Below are 24,874 nucleotides of genomic sequence, written 5' to 3' on the forward strand. Positions count from 1 at the left end.
TAACTTCATGGCTGCAATCAGCATCTGCAGTGATTTTGGAGCCCCCCAAAATAAAGTCTGACACTGTTTCCACTGTTTTTCCATCTATTTCCCATGAAGTGATGGGACCAGATGCCATGATCTTTGTTTTCTGAATGTTGAGCTTCAAGCTAACATTTTCACTCACTGGCTTCATTGCTCCACCGCATGTGGGATCTTCCTAGACCGGGGATTGAACCATTGTCCTCTGCACTGGCTGGCAGGCTCCCAATCATTGAATCACCAGGGAAGTTCCTCTACTATGCTTTCTTCTCCAGCCCTCCCTTCTGGGTCTGCAGACTAGCCCCGAACCAGTCATGGCACCCCTGAGCCCTGCCAGCCCCTTCTCCAGACAGTTGTTTCCTTACCTCCTCCCCTCCATCCACTCTATTTCTGTTCTCAGGCCCTACTGCCCTGGCTCTACACCTCTGTCCAGCAGGCTTCAATCAGTGTCTTCCAGAACAGTACACGCCTGGTTTGTGTGAAACTCCCAGGTGGGTGGGCTCTCCTGCTCTCCCCACTTCCCCATCACTCTGAGCTGTTGAGGTCCCAGCATCCCTAAGTAGGGACACTAGGAGACACACCTTGGACAGCAAGGAGATCCAACAAGCCCATCCTAAAGGAAATTAGTCCTGAATATTCATTGGAAGGACTGATGCTGAAGTTGAAGCTCCAATACTTTGGCCACCTGACGTGAAGAACTGACTCATTTGAAAAGACCCTGATATTGGGAAAGATTGAGGGCAAGAGAAGGACGACAGATGGTTGGATGGCATCACTGATTCAAGGGACATGAGTCTGAGCAAACTCCAGGAGATAGTGAAGGACATGGAAGCCTTGTGTGCTGCAGTCCATGGAGTCGCAGAGTTGGACACAATTGAATGACGGAACAACAGCATGGGAAACCAACATCACCTTTTCCCATCAGAGTGGGTCTCCAAGTCATACGTCTACAGCAGCCAGGCAGGTACCAACCCCATGAAGTTGGTGGGAGGAACAGGACCAGGGTAGTGGAACTGACACCATCTGGGGCCGGGTGGGACTGTGGCTGACTGGAGAGTGCAGGCCCCACTCAAAGGCAAGACCTATTCAGCTTCAGCTGATTGTTGCCCAATGCTGCCAGCTCTGATTTCCTTTCTCCAGAGAATCCTAAACCCTAGACCTGGATTTTATATGAATTTTCTCAGTTTGTGAATGTTAACAACTGACTCAATTTAAAAAAAAATTATGGAGCAAATAAAACATGGATCACTGGTGTGCAACCTCTGGGAAAGGTGAAGTCACTTTTCCATCTTAGAGGCAGCCCTGTAATTGCCCATATGGGCCTCTCCCCTGCAGAATCCCATTCAGAACTAGCCCAGAGTTCCCAAATCGCCCTTCCTCTCTCCCCAGTCAAAATCCCCATTTTCCTCAGTGTAGCGAAGTCCAGCTAAGTCAGAAAGCAATCTGATTAAAATCATTTCTCCCCCCAGCCCAAACTCAGTAAACACTCTGAGGATTACCTGTATTTCAATTTACCTTTTATTATATTTATTTATTTAGGCTGTGCTGAGTCTTCGCTGCAGCTCGCAGACTTCTCCAGTTGCAACGCAACAGGCTCAGAAGTTGCAGTGCTTGGGCTTAGTTGTGGTAATGTGGGATCTTAGTTCTCCGACCAGGGATCGAACCCAGGCCCCCTGTACCAGGAGTGCAGAATCCCAACCACTGGACCACCAGGGAAGTCTCCTATTATTTTCAGTTAATGGAAGTTAAGGCAATGAGTCCAAGTGTGTAACTATGGGCCTGTTTGGATAGATGCTAAGCATTAGGCCAAGATTTCAGATGCATGAAACTCCTTCAGTCACGTGAGAAGTTACTGTCATTATCTTTTACAGAAGGAAAAAAAAACGAGGCTTAGAGACATTAAGCCACTTGTCCAAAGTCCTTCACCCTGTGGTGAAGTAGGCTTGCCCAACACTGAGGTTTGCACACTTGGAACACACAATTCAGCATTACTTTCCTAGGTGATACCATATGACCTCTGTGCAACAGTGGTCCTGGGCACAACTCCAAAGGGGCATTTCCAAGATGCGTGTGTCCCTCTCAGCACCTAAGATGGCTCATGGGCTCAGCCTTCTTTTAAGATAATCCCTTCCCTTCCCCACCGCATGCCAAGACCAAATTTTCCAGAAGGCAAAAGCAGAGGGGCCTTCAGATATCAACAGGACATAGTTGGTACCCAGTGCTGGGCATGAAGAAAGGATGCTGGCTTTTCTAGGCAATTCTCAGTTCTGTTAGGAAAACAGTGAGAAGGACGAATGTAAAAGGTCCTGAAGAATCACCCCGATAACAAACCAAGGATACTTTCCAACTAAGGCCTCATGTCATGTGTCCCAGAGACCCCACAGCCCCAAAGTACCAAAAAAACCTCTCAGATCAGTTTCTGTTATTCTCTTTATTCTCTTTATTCCATTAATAGATTAATTACAGATTTCAACTTTCAATGCAACAAGTGGGTAAGTTAGAATATTCACAGCATCTTGCTAGGGCACCATGCCAAAGAAACAGAGTATCTGGGTACCTGCTCTGTGCTGGGGATATAGAAAAACAGGTAAAAGTACAACCACAATTTTTACTTTCTTCTTTTTAAATAAAGGGGTTTTTCATTCCTCTTTTCAAACTGTGAATTGTCCTTAACTCCTTTTGTCAATATTCACTTCAGCTTTCAAAACTTCCTTCCTTTTTCTGGAACTAATGTGCTGTTCTGAAAGAAAATGGAGAGAAACACAAAATTACTGACGGTTCCAACTCACTGTTACAGCTCCTAACTTGGTGACAACAGAGAAGCCAAGGTACTCTCCCACTATGAGATCCCATTTGTAAGGGAATAACCATTCCTCTATTAGTCCTATTTATGTCCCATCTCATTTCAGGAAAAATGAAAGAAAGACAGCTCAAACCAAAGCTGATGACAAATTTGATAAACAATGAAACACACCTGATGATACCTAAGTAAGCATGATATGTGAAAACACAAGATGAGGTAATTAATTCCAGGCACACCTCTCACAGTGTAAGGCCAAAAGGACAGTGTACATTTCAACTAGATGAAGGGTTTAAAAAACGCTCCTCTTCAACTTTCCAGACTCTGGGTCCGCCAAACAACACATGGCCCTCATGTAGCTTGGACGATGACATCCCGACCTTTTGGTACAGAAATCTGCACCATACTCCTGCCATGTAGTCATGTTCTTGTCAATGATCAGACTGGATATCTAAACTTCACAGAAAAAAATTAAATCTAAATCTCACTAAATCTCTTTAGCCTCCCCAAGACTTCAAGAAGTGACAGGGAAACCCAAGAACGAAAGCGATAATTCAGATAGATACTGTGCAACCAGAGGGTGACAGCGCACAGGAGGTGATCTGGACGGGTCGGGTGAGCAGAGGCGAGGGGCTCACACACATGCTCTTCTCATAGGCAGCTGTCCCCAGTGGTGAGGGCTGATGTGATGACAAGGAGGTCTTGCAGAATGGCATGCTCCAAACCCAGTAACCAACAGCCCCAAGGGGTTGGTTACTTGGTTTGGAATATTCCATGCACAGGTGCAGAACTCATCCTGAGTGCCCCTAATTCTGTGCCAACATTTAGAGGTTCCCAGGTACATCAAAATGTGTGTGTCCCAGGAATTCCCTGGTGGTACAGTGGTTAGGACTTCTCACTTTCACTACAGGGGGCATGGGTTCAATCCCTGGTGAGGGAACTAAGATCCCACAAGCCACATGGTTCAGCCAAAAAAAAAAAAAATGTGTGCTCTGAAATATTTATGCAGAGAGGACAGTATAATTATGAAATAAGAACAGGTGAAAGGGTGGTGACCCACAAGCCTCCACTGTGGCTAAGAAGCTAGCCCTCTGTTATGCCTGATCAAATCGAAACCTGTCCTCAGATCAAAAACGCTTGGCTACCAGGGACTCTCCAATAAAAGATGAGGGCCTGACAATAGGAAGTCCCAGATGTCCAAATGATCAAGCGACTTTCCTTTTCCTCAGGCAGTACAGTTTAGGGGTAGTAGGGTGGGGGACTGACTATCTAAAAATCAAGAAAAACAAACCTAATCCAGTTAGTCTGAAAGAATTAAAGAGCTCAATATGCAGCAGAAAGGACTAGTTCTGAAAGCAAATCTCAGACAGAGCAACTATAATTCAGGACAAAACCAAATGGGTAACGTTGAGGAATGGGGCGGGAGGGGTGGGGAGGAACAGACCACAAAGGGACATGGATGGAAGCTTGCTGGAGGGTGGAAATAAGTTTGTACCTTGGTTGAGATAGTGTTTACTACAAGACTGTCTACGTTTTTCAAGATTCACAGGATTATACACTAAAAAGGGTGAATTTTACTGTATATGAATTAATACTGGAAAAAAAATCAAAACATGGGGTTGCTTTCTATGTTGCGAATGAGATGGTTCAACGTCTGTTCACACATCAGTGCAAAGGCTCTACATTCTATGCTCTTGTGAATTTCTCCTGTTTCCAGAGGAGTGAAAATTAGATGGCTCTATTGCTTTGGCAGGGAAAGCCATCTCCATGGCAAAGGACAAGGGGGAACATGACCTGAAAACTCAAATACCTCCCCTCTCTTTGTTGTTCTAGTTCAGGGGTCAACACATTGTGCCCTAGGGGCCAAATAAAGCCCACCACCCGGTTCTGTAAATAACGACTCATTGGAACATGGCCATGCTGGTTTGTTTACGTGGACTGGGCTGTCCTCACATTATGGTGGCAGAGTTCAGTAGTTGTAACAGAGACCACATGGCCTACAAAGCCTAAACTACTACCTGGCTCTTTCTAGAAAACTTCCGCCAATCCCTGGACTGCAGGAGCTGATCAGTGAAGCATCAGACATTCTTCCCTCCTTTCACCTTGCTTCCTCTTCCATCCTCATCTGAGGACTTGACAAGATGGAGTATGGGTGGTACCTCACTGGGCATTTTGGTCACACAGGGAGCACCCCTGAACCATATCCTGAGCTCTAGGAACTTGAGTTTGGATGCTGGCTTTGACCTGTGGCCATCAGTCTTCATAATTTAGTGTCTTACCAAACCCCACTGTTTGGCCCAACCAGAGGATAATACTATAAAAAGGCCTAGAACGGTGACCAGGTGTGCCGGGATTTTCCACGGGACTAGCATTTAATGAATTTAGATGTCCTGAATGGGGGTGGGAGGGGTCCCCTTTAAGAAGTCCTAAAGTTAAATCAGTCTTTTCCTAAACTCTGCTTTCCTATGAACACAGAGAGGGACTGCATCTATGAAGCACCTGTGGGACACAAGCGAGGAGGAAGCCTTACAGTCAAAGCCAGGTCCAGGCTGCTCCACTGCCAAGTTACCACCAGCCAGGCTAACTCAGGGGGCTTTGGCTTTTGCCCTGGTCCAGGAAGTGGGGAAACGGCCTCAGAATTCTGCTCTGGGGTAGGGAGGGATGGGGAGGAAGAAGTGCGCTGAAAATAGGTAAGTAACTGACATGCATGGGCGTGGGCAAGATGGAGAAGGGGCCCTGCGCCTGGGCTGAGTGCCCCTCGTCTTTACCGTAGTGTCCTATATTTTGCCAATCTACTGCTCTGCTCTGCAGCGATCCTGCCAAAGGAAAGAGGGTTCAGAGTCAAGAAAGGACAGCAAGAAGAGAAGTAAGCTGAGGAAAGAAAAGGCAAACAACCAACCAAGAGCTTCTGTTAATGTCACCACTTTCCCCAGGGGCAGAGCCTGATTCCAGAACTCATGGAAGACAGCAACAGACAGCTGTAACTTTCTATATAGGATGGAGGGGGCATGAGAACCATGGTCTTCCTCCCCAGAAAATGTACTCGATTTTATCTGTATTAGGAACTCCTGCTGAGTGGAATTGAAATCAAATGGTTTCCACTCCCGTCTCCCCTCAATCTTGTTCATCTTGTGTAAGCAACTTCCAGAAAAAAGAGAGCTCAGCAGAGGATAGTCTTTTGGCTCCCAGGGCCTAGACAGGCTGCTCTGAGAGAACAGGGCTCTGCTAAGAGCAAACAGCTGAGCCTCTGGTGCTCTCAGACACAGCATAGAGCTGCCAAGTTAAGGCTACTGGAGGGGCTGAGAAATGAGCCAGCTACCACTGCTTGTGCTCTGGGAAGCCCCAGTGGAATGCAGGCAACCCCAGGAGAGGCAGGAGCACCCTGGGCTGCTATCCCCCGGGAGGCCTGCAGAACACTCACAATGGATACCCGGGCAGGAAGGAGACACGTGGCTCTCCCACCCACATAGTCTCTGAGAAAGCTGCTCTGTTCATCTGCCCAACTTAACCAGCAGCTGCACTGAGGGTACATTGAGGGTACTAAGTTACATTCTTCTAGCAAGAGTCCTGGAGAGGAGAACGCAGAGCACGTCTGAAAATGTTAATTTCCAAAGGTGAAAGCAATTCTGACCTTTTCTTATTGACCTTTATGTGGCTGAAATCACCCAAGTTCTAATAAAGTCAAATCAATGAGAAACACCAATGTGACATTTAAATTTACTTCTAATACAGGTTTGAAAGTCAAGCTGCCAGCCAGTTGCCATCACGTCGGGCCCTGACCCTTTGTATGAACCAAAGTTGTCTGGTTCTCGAGGACATGATGTGGGCCCCTGAGCGGTGCTCCCTACCAGGGGCCTCTGCCCAATGCTGTTTCTTGGGGGGAAGAGCATGGACCTCATGCTTAGGAGGAAAGGCTCCGGGAGGCTGTTGGGGTTACAGAGGAGTCCCTCTCTGGGAGAAGCGTGGAGAAGGATTCTCTGTGGCAGCAGAGGAGAAAATGGTTACACAGCCAGCATTTTAACTGCAATCTTCTGCCACCTGTCCTGATCTACTTTAATCTTCACGAAGCAATTTTCTTCTCTCATTCTAATGTGTCAGGGCGTAAACTGTTGTGGTTTTAATATATTTAAAGCTTATCATCACAACTCGTTTCTGATTTAAAAGGCTTCTGTTTCAGGCTGGATTGAGGTGGCCCCTCAGGATATGAATCTTTCACCACGTACTGTTGGTTCAAACTCCTGGGTGGCCAGAGCTGACAAAAATATTTCTAAACCACTCTGGGCCCCTGACTTGCCCCCAACCTTACCTCTTGATTGCCTGCTGCGCCAGCATCCGATTGCCAGCCAGAAACGTCACACTGCCTAAGATGGCCAGGTACTTCAGGGTCTGGAACATGTTGAGCTGTGTCCAGTAGACATACATGAGCCCCAGCATAGCTACAAGGACAGGCGTCATGAGAACCAATTGAATCGAACAGTGACATTGCCCAGGGCAGAAGGCAATCAGAAGCCAGTAACTGCGGAGCCCGAAAAGGTTTGTATTTATAGACCAGCTGGTTTTATTCCTTTCCTCTGATGCCAGAAAATACCTAACTCAACATACTTGCTTCTCAGTCTTGGCTACCAAGAAATTCGGAGGTAAGAACCAGATCTCAGTGATCTGGTTCCATGTTTTTGCATCTCTGTTCTTAAATGACGGTTTTGTATTTGTTTTTTAAAATTGCTGTCAGGTTATATTGGGTTGGCCCAAAAGTTTGTTCGGATTTTTCTATACCATCATCTAGAAAACCTCCAATGAACCTTTTGGCCAACCTAATAATTTGGGATTCAGCTGATTTTTCAAATTCTGAATGAAAGCCCTCAGGATTAAAGAAATAAATCCTTTGCCTTTTTACTAAAAGTAAGAAATAGAAAAAAAAAAAATTAAGGCTGATTTGCCATTGAGACTAGGAAGGAAGCAAGGAGGGCAGGAGAAGGATTTAGTCCAAAGGGCTCAGGTCCAGAGACTTCCCTGGTGGTCCAGTGGTTAAGACGTCACCTCCCAATGCAGGTGGAGCGGGTTCGATTCCTGATTCAGGAGCTAGGATCCCACATGGCTCATGGCCGAAAGACCAGTACATAAACAACGCAAGCAGTGTTGTAACACATTCAGTAAAGACTTTTAAAATGGTCTATATTAAAAAAAAAAAACAAACATTACAAAAAAACCCCAGCTCAGGTCTGGGCACTGAGAACCCTGGGTTCTGACCCAGCCTCTGCCCTTCACAGCCATTTAATTTGTCTGAGCCGAAATTCTCTCACCCATCAAACCAGGATCATAACTCTTGCCCTGGTCACCCCCATCAGGGTTGTGATGAGTCAAATGAGGGAATGTGCACAAAAAGCACTCTGGCACAAAAAGTCATGGCTCTAAACAAATTTATATTCAGGTTTTGTTCTCCCTGACCCAGGAGGGCTATCACTCAAATTCAGTAACCGGGCTGGAGAGAAAGGTCATCCTGTCAATTTTGCCCAGAAGGATGACGGATGAACTACAGCAGGGGTTCTTAGCCATTTCTGAGGTCACGGACCATTGTTAGAATTTTGATCAAAGAGACAGACTCTCTCTTTCCCCAGGAAAACAGAGACACACCTTTGCCTAGAGTTTCAAGGGGTTCATCTGTGGACCCCTATGGAATCTGAACATTACAGAAATTTAGAGGAGGGCGCCTACAAAAGTCAAAGGAACCAGAAAAGAATACTGAGGTCTTGGTGAAATGCAGGGGCCACCAATCCAATAGTGTCAAAAAAGTTCTGAAATGCTTAACTAATCTGTGAATTTACTGTCTTGTAATGTTTAGGTCCTAAGTTCTCCAGAGGACAATGCAGGACGGCATGTTTGATTATGGAAGGGATTGTTTTCTATTACTGTCCGGACACAGCCACCAGCAAATGTGAAGATCGATATGGTGGGGGAAAATAACCTTTGGAAACTGCATTAATGCTCTCCATCCAGGAAGACGGCTCAACGTAAAGATGCGATAAATGAGTAATCTCTGGAAATGAACAGAGCTATTAACTGAGGGTAAAATGGTCTGCCAATGGCAGCCTCGTACAATGAAACCCGATATAATGACAGCTGTTCTAAGCTGATGGGCCAAACAGGTTTATCATCATATTAACTGTCATAAAAGGCCAGGAGGAAGAGGGAAATGTTATGCTATTAAGTCATTATAGTTAATAGGTTGTGGGTCTACTTAACAGGGCTTTTGCGTGGGCAGGAGAAATGTCAAAGGAGGTTAAATGGAATCAGCAGCTTGGGGCACTTACCAGCATGTCCCAGGTGAAAGACAATCGTGCTGGGAGCAAAAGTGAAGTTGGAGACATTGGCACCAATCCGGATCCACTGAAAGATGGGGAGAAATAAAGAACACATTAGAATTTGAAAGGGAGGCAACCCACGCTGTGACATGCTAATCCAAAAAACAGCCCTAAGGGCTTCAAAATTCATACATACTTGAAGAACAGGGAATTTCTCCAAGTGACAACCACCTTATTGTGAGTCCTAAGGAAAAATCGTTCCCTTTTTTCTTTAGAAAGGCATTCCAACACCTGTTCACAAATGTACTTGAAAATCATTTTTAATGACAGCAAACTTTTCTATTTTAAAACAGGCGAAGCCATGAAACTGAAAGGTCCAAAACTGTATTGATGATGAAGTAACTGGCACCCCTGCTAATGTCTCTAAGTTTTGGTACGATAAACCCACTGGCATCTGGGAGGAGGTGCGCTCACTATGGGTTCTTTGCCTTTTGAAATTCTGATTACTCAAAATAACAGGTGCCTAGGATTGGTTTCTGAAAGTTTGTGGCATGCCTTTCAGATTTTGAACGAGCAATAATTCTTTTATTAAAATCAGAGGATTAGGAACATCAACAATTTTCCAAAAGGAAGATCTAATGAGTTTTCCATATGGTTCTCAAAATTCTCTGAACTTGGAGGATCTACATCTATGTTTATAGTTTTTAAAGAGACAAGAGGAAAAAGACAGTCAAAAAAAAAATTCAAATAGCATGTTAAAATGGTAAAAATGTCCTTCCTCTATACTCCCTAAAAGGCCTTCTCCTTAGAGGTGACCAACACCAAGAGTTAACGCCTTTTTAAGGTTTTTAAACATACAAGATGACACTAAACACCCTAACCTACCACTTGCCTTCTTCACTCAATAGGACATGTTTAACAACCTTGTTATATCAGCTGACAAGTACATAAACTTATCCATTGTTTTAATGAGCTGCGTATTATTCCATTGTGTGGATGTACCATAATTTATTTAACACTTGCTTTTATGAGGACTTTAGGTTGTTTACAGTTTTGTGCTGTGTTGAAATGCACAGCCTCTGTCCTCATTTTTTCTACAGCTATCAGCATCAGGTCTTGCTTTTTTCACACTTGGCTTCATCTGAACATTTGTATGGAGCATCCATGTCCATATTTTGACCATTTGTAATGGCTACCAGGTACTTTATCATGCCCCTTGTTAAGGGATCTTTGGCAGGTCCCCTATAGTAGGTAATTTTATTTATTCTAAAATTTTTGGACCATCAGTTCAGGTCACAGCTGCTGGACCCCTTTGGAGCTGTGCTGAGGCCAGAGCACAAAGTATCCTTTGGAACGGCTATATCTGTGGAGTCTGGCGCCAGACACATGCTACCCATGCTAATTACAGCAACTCACCAGAGCAAAGAGCAGGAGCAGGGGCGAGAGGATCAGGGCGGTGAATGTATTGGACACCACTGTGGGGGGCCTCTTCTCAGGCTCACGGAACAGGTGCTGCCAAAAGAAGACACACCAGGAATATTCTACCATGTGTTCTTCCCAGCGGGGGCTGCCATGTTTACTAGGAGCCAAAACCCCAATGACAGTCAGGAGGAGGAAATGCCTCCCAGAGGCTGAGACTTCCTGGCCATGAGCACCCAGTTAGCCTTCTCCCTCTTCCCAACACTGGCTTCTGCTCCCACTGGTCTCCTTCCAGGGACATTACACCAGTCCCAGCTCACGACTGCCCAAGTCTCTTTTCCCCTCCAAAACGCACTGCCATTTAGAGGCTAGAGGATGAAATCTATCAAGCGGCATCTGCCTGGTAACAAAGATGGTATCCAAGCATCTGGATGACTGGGGTGACACATCCCAGGCAGGATGCTGGATTTCACAATGTTTCTGGGTTCCCAGGGTGGTGTCATCATATTTTGCTAACTGACTTAAGTTAGCTAACTGGTGTATTAACAATTTTAAATTTTGAAAGTTTCTTGCTTGCCAATGTCCAGTCAACCCAGCTCCATGACAAGGCAGCTCTATGTGAGACTCCTATTCCCAAATTTTTAACTTCAGCTCCTCTTTGCTGTCACCGCCACGAAGGGACTTCTAACATGGCCTGTGGCAGCTGCTGCTGCCTTACCCCACCCTACAAAATCAGTCAGCACCCTTTGTCATCATGGTTATACCTTCCAGTGTTTAACTGCATTCTACATTCTTAAATGATGCTACAGCAACATCAGGAGGCATTTTAAAAAGAATCCTACTACTCTACCTTTTGGGCCCTTGGCCTTTTTCTAACAGTGGAGTAAGAGTCAGTAGTCTGCTTGGAACACTTCAACATTATTTCAGATGTGAGTTTCCCTGTTACTGCAGTATAATAATTTCTGAGGACTCCAAAACAGTCCACAGAGTGGATCCACTCAGTTTCCTTAACCAGATCTCTAACTGTTTAACAATTATTGTGTTCATTTTGTACACTGCTTTAGAAACTTTTCAAAGCTATTCTTTCCTTGTCTGGGAACTATTCTGAGCCTCACAACAGTCCCATGGACTGGATTGGGCAGGGATTTCTAATATTTATGTGTGCAAGGAAGGTGAATCCCGGGAAAGAGGAAGGGCTGGCCTAAGGGATGAAGGCCCTATGCTCCAGTTGAGTTGCCCACCTGTGGGCCCCATCGGCCCTGGTCTATGCAGGAACACAGAGGAGCAAAGCCAGACCCATCTGTGCTGTGGCATCAAGCAGTGATCTGAGGGCTGAACCTCCTGCATGTTTAGGAAAAACAGACTCAGGTTCTGATTTTGTCTCTAGTTATCTGCTTTTTGGGAACTGGCCGGCAGGCAATCTGAGCCTGTTTTTTTAAGCTCCAGGATGGGGCTGATATTTGCCCTGCCTGATCCACAGGGTGGCAAAGACCAAGCTACAAGATATCATATAAAAAGGTTAAAAAGGGGACCACAGCCTGTGTCTGGGGCTCTGCTGCCCTCTCTCATGTGTCCATTTCTCCTCTGTGTTTAGCGAAGAAGCCCTTTGGGATGTACCTGAATTTCCTGTTTGGGGGTGAAAATGTTCTTGGACAGGACAGTTGACGGAACATCATCCTCAGGGAACCTGATGACCACATCAGCCTAAAACAATAAAAGCAGCAATGAAAGGTCCAGGGGCAGAGAAGGAGGTGAAACTCATCAGCAGGACAGTATCTCCCAACTCCCATCCAGGACTGTGACTGAAAGGAGCTCCAAGCAGTCCAATCACTTCTGAGCCATTAGCCAACAAATTGAGGCAGTAAAAATTTCAAGAACAAAATAAGTATTTGTTGAAAATGCTTTTTAGAGCAAGAGTTCCAATTTTCTACTGGTCTGGTGAGCCCCACAGAGCTGCTTAATACAAAAATCCCAATTGGCACCCAGGCTGTTACAGTAGCAATCAGGAACTGTTCCTGGGGAAGTATAATTTAGTCTCAGACAAAGAAAAAAAAGAAAAAGAAATGAAAACGTGCTCTCATACAAAATGCAGCCCAAAATGTGAGAAGAAAAGGAGCTTTGAATACAACGTAAGAAAATGCAGCTGCCCCTTTGTCTTGCACAGGGAGCCACCCACCATTCAAGGCCTGGAATCTCGCCTCTGCTACCTTTCCCACCTCACCGCCTCCTGCTCTTGACCAGATTCAGGTGCTCCAGCAAAGCGGACCCACTCATATCTCACTGAAAGCACCTCAAACTTTCCTTGAGGCTGTCCCCCAGTGATCATCTGACAGCCCCTCGGATATAATCTTGAAAAATCCCTGCAATTCTTCAACCCTTGGCTCAAATGTCATGTCTTTTAAGGAGCCTCCTCTCATCCCACCAGCCCAAAGTGAGTTATGCAAGTGAAATGCAATGCACTATGCAAACTATGAAAACACCATGCAGATGAAGGGTATTAGTTTATCCTGGTTATCCTAGATCTAGAATATCCTGCAATTCATTAGTCCACACCATAATGAATTGGAACTGGATTTCAAATTTCAGGCCCCTCCCCACCCTACCCTGCAAGGGCACACTGTACCTCAAAAGCTAGAGCCTTTCTCTCTTATATGTGTGTCCCCTGCAGTGTTTTGCCTGTAATATGAAAACCTTCTTCAAGTACAACAACTTTTAAAGAAATGTGCTAGAACCCATTAGGGCAAATCTATATACTTCATTCATTCGCTCAATCACTGTTTATGAAGCCCCTATGACATGCCAGCCAGGCCATGTGCACGCCCCTAAGACTACTAATGGGACCAGCATGATGTGTACTTATTTATGGCCTTCTGGGTGGTGTGGGAGAGGCCTGGGTAGAGAGCCCACGCCCTGCAGAGGGGCCATCTTTGTCTGACTGCGGCATAGCCACTTTTGTCTGGGTGAAGATACAAGGAGGCACATACCACATCCCACAGGATTGGGTTCTTCAAAGTTGCATCTCCGATGATCAAGTAGAGCGTGTAGGTGCCAGATGCAGAGTCAAATTCGAGCTTTCTCTCAGAGGTGTCCAGTTCAAACTTATACACATTCTTGCTGTCTGGCTCTGCGACAAACACCACTTCCTGACCAGTCTTCTGGTTGTGGAGTCGGACAAATGTCTGGATGGAATAATAATGCAACTTTTCATCTGATGATTTCAAAATTCCCTCCAGGCCCAAATCCCTGAGGCAGTAGGCTGTCAGCTCTTCTGTCCCAGTGGGCGTTCTGGGGTCAGCCAGGCCTGTCTGAGAAAGCAGGAGGAACGGCCATCCCACCCCGCTTATAGCTCCAAGATCAGAGAGTACTTTTTGCAAGTACAAGAAATTTAACTTAGGGGTCCAGCCAAATCTCAACGACTCGTAGGCCGAATGCCCAGTTTGTGAATGATTTAAGCCCTCTGCTGAGGCTGTAATTTCCTCTTCCTGCCAGCCTTTTGCTGCCCAATTAACTTCTTCACTAGAGGGTGAAAAGAAGGGAAATGAGGTGAAGCTGTAAGAAGCTCATTTTCAATTTCCTAGTGCCTCCAGCTAAAGATTTAGGAGAGGAGGCATGGGGATGGATAGCAAGGCAGAGTTCTCATCATGCAGGGCAGCCCAGTGTCAGAGAGAACCCAGGCTTGAAGACAGTCAGATCTGATTTCACTACTTAAGAGCTGAGCAAGTTATTTAACCTCCTTGAGCCTTGGTTTCTTCATCTTTAAGACAGATTTAACTTCTACACGTGTTGTATCCATATGAAGAGTCACAACAAAGTGCGTAACGCATTTAACATAGGACCTGCTATACACTATCTAGTCAACAAACATTTATCAATATGATAATACAAGTCTAATCACGTTATCCCCCCAATGGCATAAGAAACTAGGGTTTCTGCACATAAGATGCAGCAAAACTTAATATTCACTCAGCTTTGCTTTCAGAAGTTTCCAAATAAAGAATTCAACAAAGCCGGTAGACTGGTTCCACTTTACAGATCATAAGGCATGGAGGATTAAATGAGTTGCCGTGGTCACAGAGGTAGTGCTGGATCCATAGGAAAAAAATCTAAATCTCATTCGTTACTCTACACCTGGGCAACAGACAACAACCATCAAAGTATTTAAGGAAAGAGACCCAGAGTTGTGTAGCCTCCTGGCTCCTGCAATTGTGGCCAAGAATGGGATTTAGGAGCCTGGATGCATGATCTTCCTCCTGTCACAGCCAAGCACAGGCAAGCAGCCAGGCTCACCTGCAAAATGCCATCTCTACCTAGGAGGTCTGTAAGCCAGGCTTTCTAGGATCTTGGATGAGACAAGTCTTCAGTTAAAAGTTTTACTTCCTCACTAGCTCTTCCTGCACTAATCCTAATCCCACCAATTTTGTCTTGTATAATAATGACTTCTCTTCATTTTCCTTCTTCTCTTGGGCTTTCATTGGCAAATGTCATTTTGAGAAGGACCTGGGAGATGCTACAGCGTTGAAGCAATAGTCATGGCTAAGTGGGGCTCATCCAGCTCTCTGGAAACTGGGGGTGGAGGGGAGAGAAGCTGAGAAGGGTAGGGACAGTGGTGCCAGGGGCAACCACTCTGGGCCTGGGCATGAGTGCAGCAGCTGCAGCAACGAGAAACAGAAAGCAAAAAGGTTTCCAAGTAAATCCACTCACCTCCATGGTCTCTTTTGATGCTGCCTCTCTGCGTGGATTTAAGTCTGTTAGCTCCAACTAAAGGACTACTACAAAGTACCTAAGCCAAGGCCACTAGGGTCCAGCTTCTTTCCTATTTTTCCACACTCAAAGTATTTCTGGGATTTCCCTTTACAATACAACCGTGGATGAGGCAGTGCACCAAATAGCTATTCTCAATCAAGTGTGAAGACAAGAGGCAGGAAAGGAGGGAGTCTGAGAGGACAAAAGCCATATCGGATTCTCCGGGAAAAAGATACGGTTTGAGAATCTTTTCAATAATAATCATTATTTTACATATGGAAGACAAAAATGAAGCCTATTGCTTTCCTCATACCTAGTAGGCACAAGTTAAAAAGTGCTGTTTTTGGACTTCCTGTTGGTCTAGTGGTTAAGACTCTGAACTTCCAACTTGGGGGGCTCCAAAAAAAAAAAAAAGTGCTAGTCTTCGAATTCTTACAAAATAGAAAATCTGCTTTGGCCAGAGCAAAACATACTTTGGGTACACTGCCAAAGTTTTCCTTTTTTCAAAATTATTTCAATATATGTTTTTATTATAGTCAGAAAGAAAAAAGCTTCAATGAAATGCTAATCTGCCTTAAATATATCTTTCCTACACCAGCTAATCTCTCTAAAAGAAAAGTGCATTCCAGGTTCAGGGTTACAAGCAGTATGAAAGGGGCAGAGTGTCACAGGGGAGAACCTGATGGACTGTGAGGGTTCAGAGTGAAGACCTGAAAGCAGGAATTCAGAATTTTCTCGACTCGGTGTTAAATACCATGTCCACACAACTATCATGTACAGCAAGGTTTCAGGCCAAGAGAACTGTCTGGGCTTTTTCCTGACCTGGTGAGGGGTGAGTTCAGCGCCAGTGTTCACATCTACCAGCTGGAAGAATAAGGCAAAGTTCTGGTGGCTGTCCGCAATGAATGTGCCCTTGGCTTTGGCTGGGAAGGTCACCCTGAAAGAGACATTTATAATGGTAAGTCTTCAGAGAGGATCTGCAGATCTCTGAGAACAGAGGGAAGGAGACCAACTTAGCTTCACTGCCTAACCCTCTCTCTCCCAACTCTGTCTCTCAGTTGTACACTTCTGTGGTCGATAGAGTGGAGAACTGTCTATGGCCTGAGGACAAACGGGACTGATAAAGCTAAGATGGAGAAAAGCACAGAATCAACTTCCATCAGGGTCCAGGGAAAACACTAGGTATAAGTCTCCAGGCTTTCACTTCAAGGATCTAAGGATTCAACCAAGCCAGGCACCAGAGAGACTCACACGCCCTGCTGGAGGCTGCTGGGTGAACTGGAAAGCTGGGCTAGCAGAACCACAAAGATTAAAAACAAAAATTAACAGGATGGACATTAGCAGCGTATGTGAGCATGGTTGGGAGACCAGGAGGTGGGAGATGCAAAAGAATGAGGGCTACTGACAGCTTTTTCTTTTTTTAATGCGGCATTTTTTTTTCCTTTCACACTGTTTCAATTTATTTTTCTGCCTGAAATTGAACTTTAAAAAGTCATTTTCTCCAAAGGCAGGAGTGATGAGAAAACTTTTTTCTCAGCTATCCCCTGGGATTTTAGGTTAGGATGGCTGGGGGATAAAAAAACAATCCAAATGGTTATAGAGCTCACAACTGGCCATTTTTCCTGCTTATTTACTTATGAGTAATACCAACTCTTCATCTATATAGAGCATTAAACTCTGGAAAGCACTCTTACAGACACCATTTCAGTGGGTTCTCAACAGTGCTCTCATTTCTAATGTCACTATAAAAATATCCAAGTCAGAGACAGAAAGCCTAGCCCTTTCACATGCCTTAAAAGGAGTGAATGCCTGGCTTCTAGTCTCTGGCTAACATCCCATTTTCAAAATGACCTTGAGGGTCCCCCTCCTTTTTGTGGTATCTACAGCCACCCCAGTTGAGTAAACTTGGGGTTTGAACTCTACCCAGAGGTCTAGATGGGCCTTCTACCAAGGATCTGGAAGAGGAATAAGAAGTGGGCTTCATCCGATGTTCCGGACCAACTCTGATCAATTACTAATGGTGACCTAGAAGTGTGTGCTAAAAAAGATGCTGAGTTCCACAATCACCAATGCCGTGACTGATCAGTGATCTCCATGGACTGGAGGAAAGGAATCCCAGCCCTGGCGCTGGGTACCTTCCATCTCATCTCTAAGGACCTATGAGACATACAACTGATTTCAGACCCACTGTGCACCACAGAGTGTGGCCATGAGGACCCTAAAAGCAAGTTCAAGACTGTGAGGAAAAACAGATAACACCAGAAAATAAATTAATACACTGCTTCCTCCATCAGTAGTTTTTTTTAAAATTATCATCTGAACTAAATAGTGTGCTTAGGAATAAGTCTGCTGCAGACTTACATTCTGAGGTGAGCTCCTTCCCAAATTGTGGACTGTTAATAGTTTGTTAAGGGACTGATTGCCAATATAGACAAACCCCAAGTTTGTCTGGATGCCAAGCAGCACCCCTGGTGCAATCCCAGAAGAATAACAGCCTCTTTAACTTGGAGTACAAGCTGGGTCACTGCTGACACGGAAAAGACGGCTAGAGGGCTTCAGGGTCTTGGCGTGGTCCTCCCAGCTCAAGCCTGGGTTCTCCCTGGACCAGGAGGCATCCCACCTACCGCGTTGTTTTGGGGGCGATGCTCTGATCCTTATCCACAGTGGAGAGATCGACATTTGTGATGCCAACTTCAGTGGAAATCTTGACTCTGAGCTAAGGTGAAACACAGAAGAAAATCGCCAAGTCAACTGGGGAATATGCCAGTAATCAACATACATATCCAGCGTTTTCTCTTACTGGTGAGTCAAGGCATGAAAAAAATCCTAGGACAGGAAGCTCCAATAATTTTAGTAAAACTGACCCAGCTAGGTAGTATTTCCATCTCTTCAATCCTAATTTTAGTAAAACTGACCCAGCTAGGTAGTATTTCCATCTCTTCAATCCAGAGGCCTAAAAGTAACTCCCTGATTCTTATCCCATCTTCCGTTCTTTGGCTTTGGATGAATGGTATATATTAAAAAAGAAATGAAAAGAAACAAAGTAGATCTTTCACAGGTACTTTAAAAAAAAATAAGGGGGTAAAAAGTCCTTAAGTAGTAACCTTCAAATAATTTAAATTAACAAGTACTCAATTCTGAGCCACTGAGATTTGGAATTTGTTACAAGCATAACCAATCCCTCTCCACTCTTTCAGTGTTTAAATTCTATACATTCCTTATAAACATTTTCACAAAAAGGAGCTAGCCAATGCTATTAAACAAGAAATTCTTTTAATTTCCAAAAGAGAAAACATGCTAAAAGTCTACTCAGGGGAACTTTTTTATTTAAAATTTTTATTTAAAATCAAAGTTAGAATGTGCAAATTATGCAATCCCAAAGCACTTCTAATCTGTAAACGTATCTGTGAGGCTTTCAAATACTTGAAAAACTTCAATGTAATGCTTAAAGTAATCCTTGCCAAATCCACTGGTTTACAGCCTAAGTCGGGATGAAGGAACAGAGAGAGAAGTCTGGGCAAATAACTGAAGCAAAGCTTTGGTATTTTTCTCAAACACACTATGAAGGTGTGACAGCTTCAAATCAAGGGCAAAGAAGAAAAATTAAAAAGGGATAAAGATAGCTATCAAGTAATTCTTTTTAACAGCCTCTCTCCTGCCTCCATAATAACTATTTTGTGACAATAACCTCAATTATCAGGTTGAATGGGGGGTGTTCTGTTTTGCTTAAAAAGAAAAAAAAGAAAACCCTAATAAAAGATTTATTACCAAAGGCCATAAGGATATTATTATCTCCTACTTTTGACTACAAAGCCACCTATTGGCAGAACTATATTTAGCATCATAGTTTGTCACTGAATCTAGGCAACAGGGTGAATTATGGTAGGGGGAGGGAAACCGCTGGACTTCAAGTTGAATAAACCACCAAGGAGAGAGCTAGAATCCTCTACTTTGGCTCTTGGGTGCTCTGCTGAGCAAACAGCTTCACAATTCATACAGGGCTCGGAACCAGAGCCAACTTTGCTATTACAAAGCTCAATCCAGAGAGGCACTGACAGCACTTCCATTTGGAGAAAACCTGGAGTGGAAGGTTCAAACAAAGTAGTCAACGAGCTTTGATGAGCAAGACACCCCATTGAGATCACTTCCCCACAACCCCCAAGAGCATCTGGAGCACCCAGGGACAGACAGAGACAACGAGATGCACTGCCTGTCCTAGAGGGAAGCATATATAGGCATACAGACAAAGCTCAATTACAACAGAGCAGGCTGCTGTTTTGGTGTAGGGAGGGACAAAGTGCTACAGAAGCACAGCAGGAGGATCAGTGACCCAAGTCGGCAGGCCTTGGATGGGGAGGGAAACAGGTAGCAGGAGGGCTTAGGCAGGCCTCCAGTTTAGGGAAAGGTAGGACCTGAGCAACCACTCCATGCTATAAAGATAATCTGTTTTCACAGGTAATTACTTTGCAATCTTCATCAACATTAACTAGATAATTCCCTCTTCACTTCTCACTCTCTTACGGACTCATTTAATCTGTAAATGTGCTTTTAAAATCATCATCCCACCTAAATGTCCATAAACAGGAGACTAGTTAAATAAATAATGGGATATTCACGTACACTTTGAATTACTCTGGAGCAATTAAAAAGAACACGGTAGGTATCTATGGACAGAATACACAGCCACTGATTGGCAGAATTATATTTAACATCACCTGTCACTGAGTTCTGGCCACTGGGTGAATTATGGCAGGGAAACGTGGGGGTGGGGAGTACTGGGAGGCCATGAAGCTGAAGAGACCCTAAGGGGTAAGCTGGGAGCCTCTACTTTGTAACAAAGAATATAACTGTTTATAGAATGATTGCTTTTGTGTAAATAAGAAAGAATGTGCATACATTCAATGATATGGGCATTCTTCTTTTTCAAAGTAAATACAGTTAACTGTTACTAAAGGAGAGGGACTGGATCAAAGGGATGAGAGAAGGCTTTTCTATTTCATTACATACTTTCTTACACTTTGAATTTTTAAACTACATGCATGTTCCACTATTCTTTTTTTAAATAGGGCTTACCTGAGCAATGACACTGTGTGACAAATACTTTCTTCTTTATAAACAGTTTTGTGTTAAAAAGTACCACCAAATAAATATAATTTAAGAAAACAATCGCTCTCCCTTTCAAAGAGATGGATAAACACAAACAGATGTTTAAAGATTTGTATAAGGTTCCTCAATGTATCCTAACTATAGTGATAAGGAAGCTATCAACTTGTGGGTTTTTACTCGGAATCCTGACTATAAGCTTTCAATAATAACATGGTCTAAGGCCTGCTAATCAAGATTCAACTGTGTGTTCGTTCGGAAGACTTAAAAGCATTCACAACACAGACATGGAATAATGAAAGGGCAAACTGCAGTGAACTCCAGTCCTTCTGGGTTTGCTCTCAGCCCTAATTTTAAAAGGCCCCCCAAATTACAGCTTCCTGTGTTGCACAGAAACCACAGGGCTGCTCTTAAATAGGGAACAATTTAAAACAAGTCCTTCTGCCCCTAAAGTCTTACTGCAAATGGGTCTCTGGAAACATTTAAAAGAAAAGCTTTTTTTATGCTACTCTTTTAGAGCAAACTGAGAAATAAAAATCACTGTAACTTTTTTCAAAGTCCTGTTGTAAAGAGTTCAGAGGAGGATCCCTGTCGGTTAGCTGCTCCTTCTCCTTCCTTCAAACTAACACTGCAGGATTCGTTTTTTTATAATAGGAAAGGGACTTGTTTAGCCACTTTAAATGCCACTAAGCCTGTTTTACAGTGAATCAACCAGTCCTTCCTTTGCCTGTGCTGCACGCCACATACACCTCAAAAAGTTTTAACGCCAGGAAATGCAGTCTTTCTGCTAAGAGTAATAGCCTCCCTGTTTAGCTCATTACTGTCAAAAATAATGGTGCATTAGGGGCAATTAATGCTAATGACAGCTTCTAAAACCCATGCTTCCCCTGACAGCAAGTCCAATGTCCATGAGTGCTATTACAGGCCTTCCACACCAAACCACTGTTAATGCACTCTGACCAATGTTAAGCATCTCTAAGGAGAGTAAACAGGACCTGCTGACCCGCTCTGAAGTTCTAAGTGTGACTACTACTGAAATTACAAAGTAAAGTTGCATATGTGACAGAGGTCAGAGCATGCATGCGCGCATGTGCACACACACACGCATAAAGCTTAATAAAATGAAGAGGAAGAGAGATTTGTAACACTTACTCCATCACTGAGAAGAAAAAGGACAGCAGTGGCCTCAATGGGAGCTTATTATCACTGCACAAGTAACAGAGCTATAAGGCATTTCTGCTATTCTGTACTTATTTAATTTTTCCAGCAACCACAGAAATACTTGCACAAACACCAAATTTGATGTTACAAAAAGTCAAGCTGTTACAACAATCAAGACAGCATAGTACTGGTATAAGGTTAAAAGTATAGATTAATGGAATAGAACCGCAAGTCTAGAAATTAACTTTATATTTACAGTCAATTGGTTTTTGACAAGGGTGCCAAGACAAATCAATAGAGAAAGAACAGTCTTTTCAACAAATGGTGCTGCAACAACTGCTCATCTACATGTAAAAGAAGGATGCTGGATCCCTACCTCACACCACATAGAAAAATTAATTCAAAATGGATCAGAAACTTAAATGTAAGAGCTAAAATTATAAAATTCTTATAAGAAAACACAGGAGTAAATCTTCATGATCTTGGATAATGCAACAGTTGATTAGATATGGCACTTAAGTCAGTGTTTTTCTCAGTGAAAAAACAATTAAAAATATTGGGACTATTGAAATTAAAACCTTTTGTGCATCAGAAGACAACATTAAGAAAGGGAAAAGACAACCTACAGATGGTGAGAAGATATCTGCGAATCATATGTCTGACAAAGAACTTGTATTAAGAATAAACACAGAACTCATTAACTCAGGAATATAAAAAGACAGTGGAGTAAGAAAAGGATATGAGGAAGGAAGAAATAAAACCACACATTTTTAATGGGGAAAAGATCTGAATAGACATTTCTCCAAAAAAGATATACAAATAACCAATTAGCACATAAAAAGATATTCAACATCATTAGATACCAGAAAAATGCAAATCAAATCACAAGATACCACTTCAAACCCACCCAGGAGGGTCAAAATGAAAAAAACAGAAAACAAATAACAAGAGTTGGTAAGGATGCAGAGAAATTGGAATGTTTATACATTGTTGGTGGGAATGTAAAGTGGTGCAGCTTCCTTGAGAAACAGTGTCAGTTCCTCAAGAAGTTAAATGTACAATTATCACATGACTCAGTACTTCTATTTCTAGGCATAAACCTAGAAGAATTGAAAACAGGTGTTCAAACAAAAACCTGTACATGAATGTTAACAGCAGCATCATTTATAATATCCAAAATGTGGAAACATCCCCACACGTCCATCAACTGATGAACGGATTAAAAAATGCAGTATATCCACACAAGGGACTAGTCAATTATTTAGCGATAAAAAGGAATGTAGCATGTATCGATACAGGTATCGATACATGCTACAACATGAATGAACCTTAAAAATATTATGCTAAGTTAAAAACACAAAAAGCAAGATATTGTATTATTCCAGTTATATGAAATGTCCCAGATAGGCAAACCATAGAGATACAAACTAGATCAGTAACTGCCAGGACAGAGAGGAGGATATATTCTTACAGAACAAGGATTGTCTACAAACAGACACAGGGTTGCTTTTTGGGGTGATAAAAATGCTGTGGAATTAGATGGTAGTGATGGCCACACAACTCTAGATATTCTAAAGATGCTGAATTACGACAGAGAATGAGATGGCTGGATGGCATCACCAACTCGATGGACATGAGTTTGAGTGATCTCCGGGAGTTGGTGTTGGACAGGGAGGCCTGGCGTGCTGTGATTTATGGGGTTGCAAAGAGTCGGACACGACTGAGTGACTGAACTGAACTGAACTGAAAGGGTAATTTTCTGGTATATCCTCAATAAAACTTGTTTGAAAGAAAAAAGAAAGCTTCTTTGTACAGAATAAAAGGCTCACCCCTAAAAGATGAATTACCACAGTTCTAAGGACCTTGGAATGCAGGAAAACATCTTTAATCTTCAGACCACTCCATCCTTTTCTTCTCTTAAGTGGGCTGAGATGGAAGCTAAGCACTGAAAAAACAAGAGTTGGTCTCTGCCCATAGGGAGCACCCAGCTCAATGAAAAAGCAATACTTACAAGCAAACAATGGTAATACAATGCAGTAAAAACAATTATGGACACAGTATAAAATATTGTAGCAACAAAAATAAGCCAAGTAGACTGAAGCCCTAAATATAAGGGGAAAATAACTTAAAAACTCTTGGAAGAAAATACAAGAGAATACTTTTTGGATTTTGGAGCAATGTAGAATTTTTTAAAGACACAAAAAAAAACAAACAATCTAGGGGGAAAAAAAAGACTTTTAAATTAGGCTTCATTGAAATTAATTTCTGGGCATCAAAAGATGCCATAAAAGATGTATACCCTATGATCCCACAACTTCACTCCAGATAAATAAAATGTGCACGAAAAAATGTACTATGATGTTCACAGCAGCACTGTCTGTACCAGTGAAAGTCTAAGCATCCAACAACAGAAAATGAATTAATAAATCTAATACATTCATAAAAGGAAGACAATTTTATGAAAATTATTTATATTTATGCATATAGCTCTGTTTGACATGCATAAATATGGCTAATTGTCATAAAACTGAGTGAAAACAAGCAAATTGCAAAAGGATGTATATAATGAAGCATATAAATTTGGGGAAGATGCAAATCAATGCACTACACTGTTTAAAAATACTTATGCAGCAGAAATGTAAAAACTGGCGTTGGAATATACACTTCAAATGTGGGGAAAGAGGAAAGAAACAGTGAATATACAGAGAGCTTAAGTTCAATCTATAGGGTTTTATTTCTTACCAAAATAAAACAAAATGAAGGAGAGGGGTTTCCCTGGTGGTCCAGTGGTAAACAATCCTCCTGCCAATGCAGGAAACACAGGTTCGATCCCTGCTCCAGGAAGATCCCACATGCCAGGGAGCAACCAAGCTGTGCGCTACAGCTACTGAGCCTGTGCTCTCGAGCCCAGAAGCTACAACTAGTGAGCCCATGTGCTGCAACTACTGAGACCCATGTGCCCTAGAGCCCGTGCCCCACAACAAGAGAAGCCACTGCAACGAGAAGCTTGTCTACAACAACTCAACAGTATCTCCACTCTCCACAACTAGAGAAAGCCTATGCGCAGCAATAAAGACCCAGCATGGTCCAAAATAAAATAAAACAAAGGAGAAAACACAGCAAAATGTTTGGGTTTGAGGGAGACAAATAGCTGGTGGGTATATAACAATGATACTATTCTCTGTTGTTCTCTGTATTTTTGAAATAGTCTAAACTGAAAAAATAAAATTCTAAGGGAGCACTGAAGGAGCAACATTTGAATTAGATCTTACAGGATGAGTACTTCAGCAAGGGATGGGAAGAATATTCCCCATGGAGGAAACAACAT

The 24,874-nt window shown here is 43.2% G+C and overlaps 1 protein-coding gene across 2 annotated transcripts in view; it reads right to left on the bottom strand.

Annotated features, from left to right (window-relative positions):
• Positions 1-2,437: 2,437 nt before the first annotated feature.
• RPN2 (ribophorin II) overlaps positions 2,438-24,874 on the bottom strand; it is a 51,528-nt gene continuing 29,091 nt past the window's right edge. The window contains exons 10-17 of one of the 2 annotated variants that reach the window (XM_055437047.2): positions 17,907-17,998; positions 16,105-16,219; positions 13,524-13,718; positions 12,157-12,243; positions 10,537-10,632; positions 9,130-9,205; positions 7,128-7,257; positions 2,438-2,761 (exon numbers count right to left, since the gene is read on the bottom strand). In XM_055437047.2, the coding sequence (XP_055293022.2) occupies positions 2,749-2,761; positions 7,128-7,257; positions 9,130-9,205; positions 10,537-10,632; positions 12,157-12,243; positions 13,524-13,718; positions 16,105-16,219; positions 17,907-17,998 (804 nt within the window). In that variant the 3' untranslated portion in view covers positions 2,438-2,748. Of the gene's footprint in view, positions 2,762-5,526; positions 5,638-7,127; positions 7,258-9,129; positions 9,206-10,536; positions 10,633-12,156; positions 12,244-13,523; positions 13,719-16,104; positions 16,220-17,906; positions 17,999-24,874 lie in introns of those variants that run through there. The other variant, XM_088843805.1, reaches the window with a different exon arrangement.

This window comes from Moschus berezovskii, chromosome 15 (assembly GCF_049115385.1).
Source record: "Moschus berezovskii isolate FMDL1 chromosome 15, NW_MosBer_1.0, whole genome shotgun sequence".
NCBI lineage: Eukaryota > Metazoa > Chordata > Mammalia > Artiodactyla > Moschidae > Moschus > Moschus berezovskii.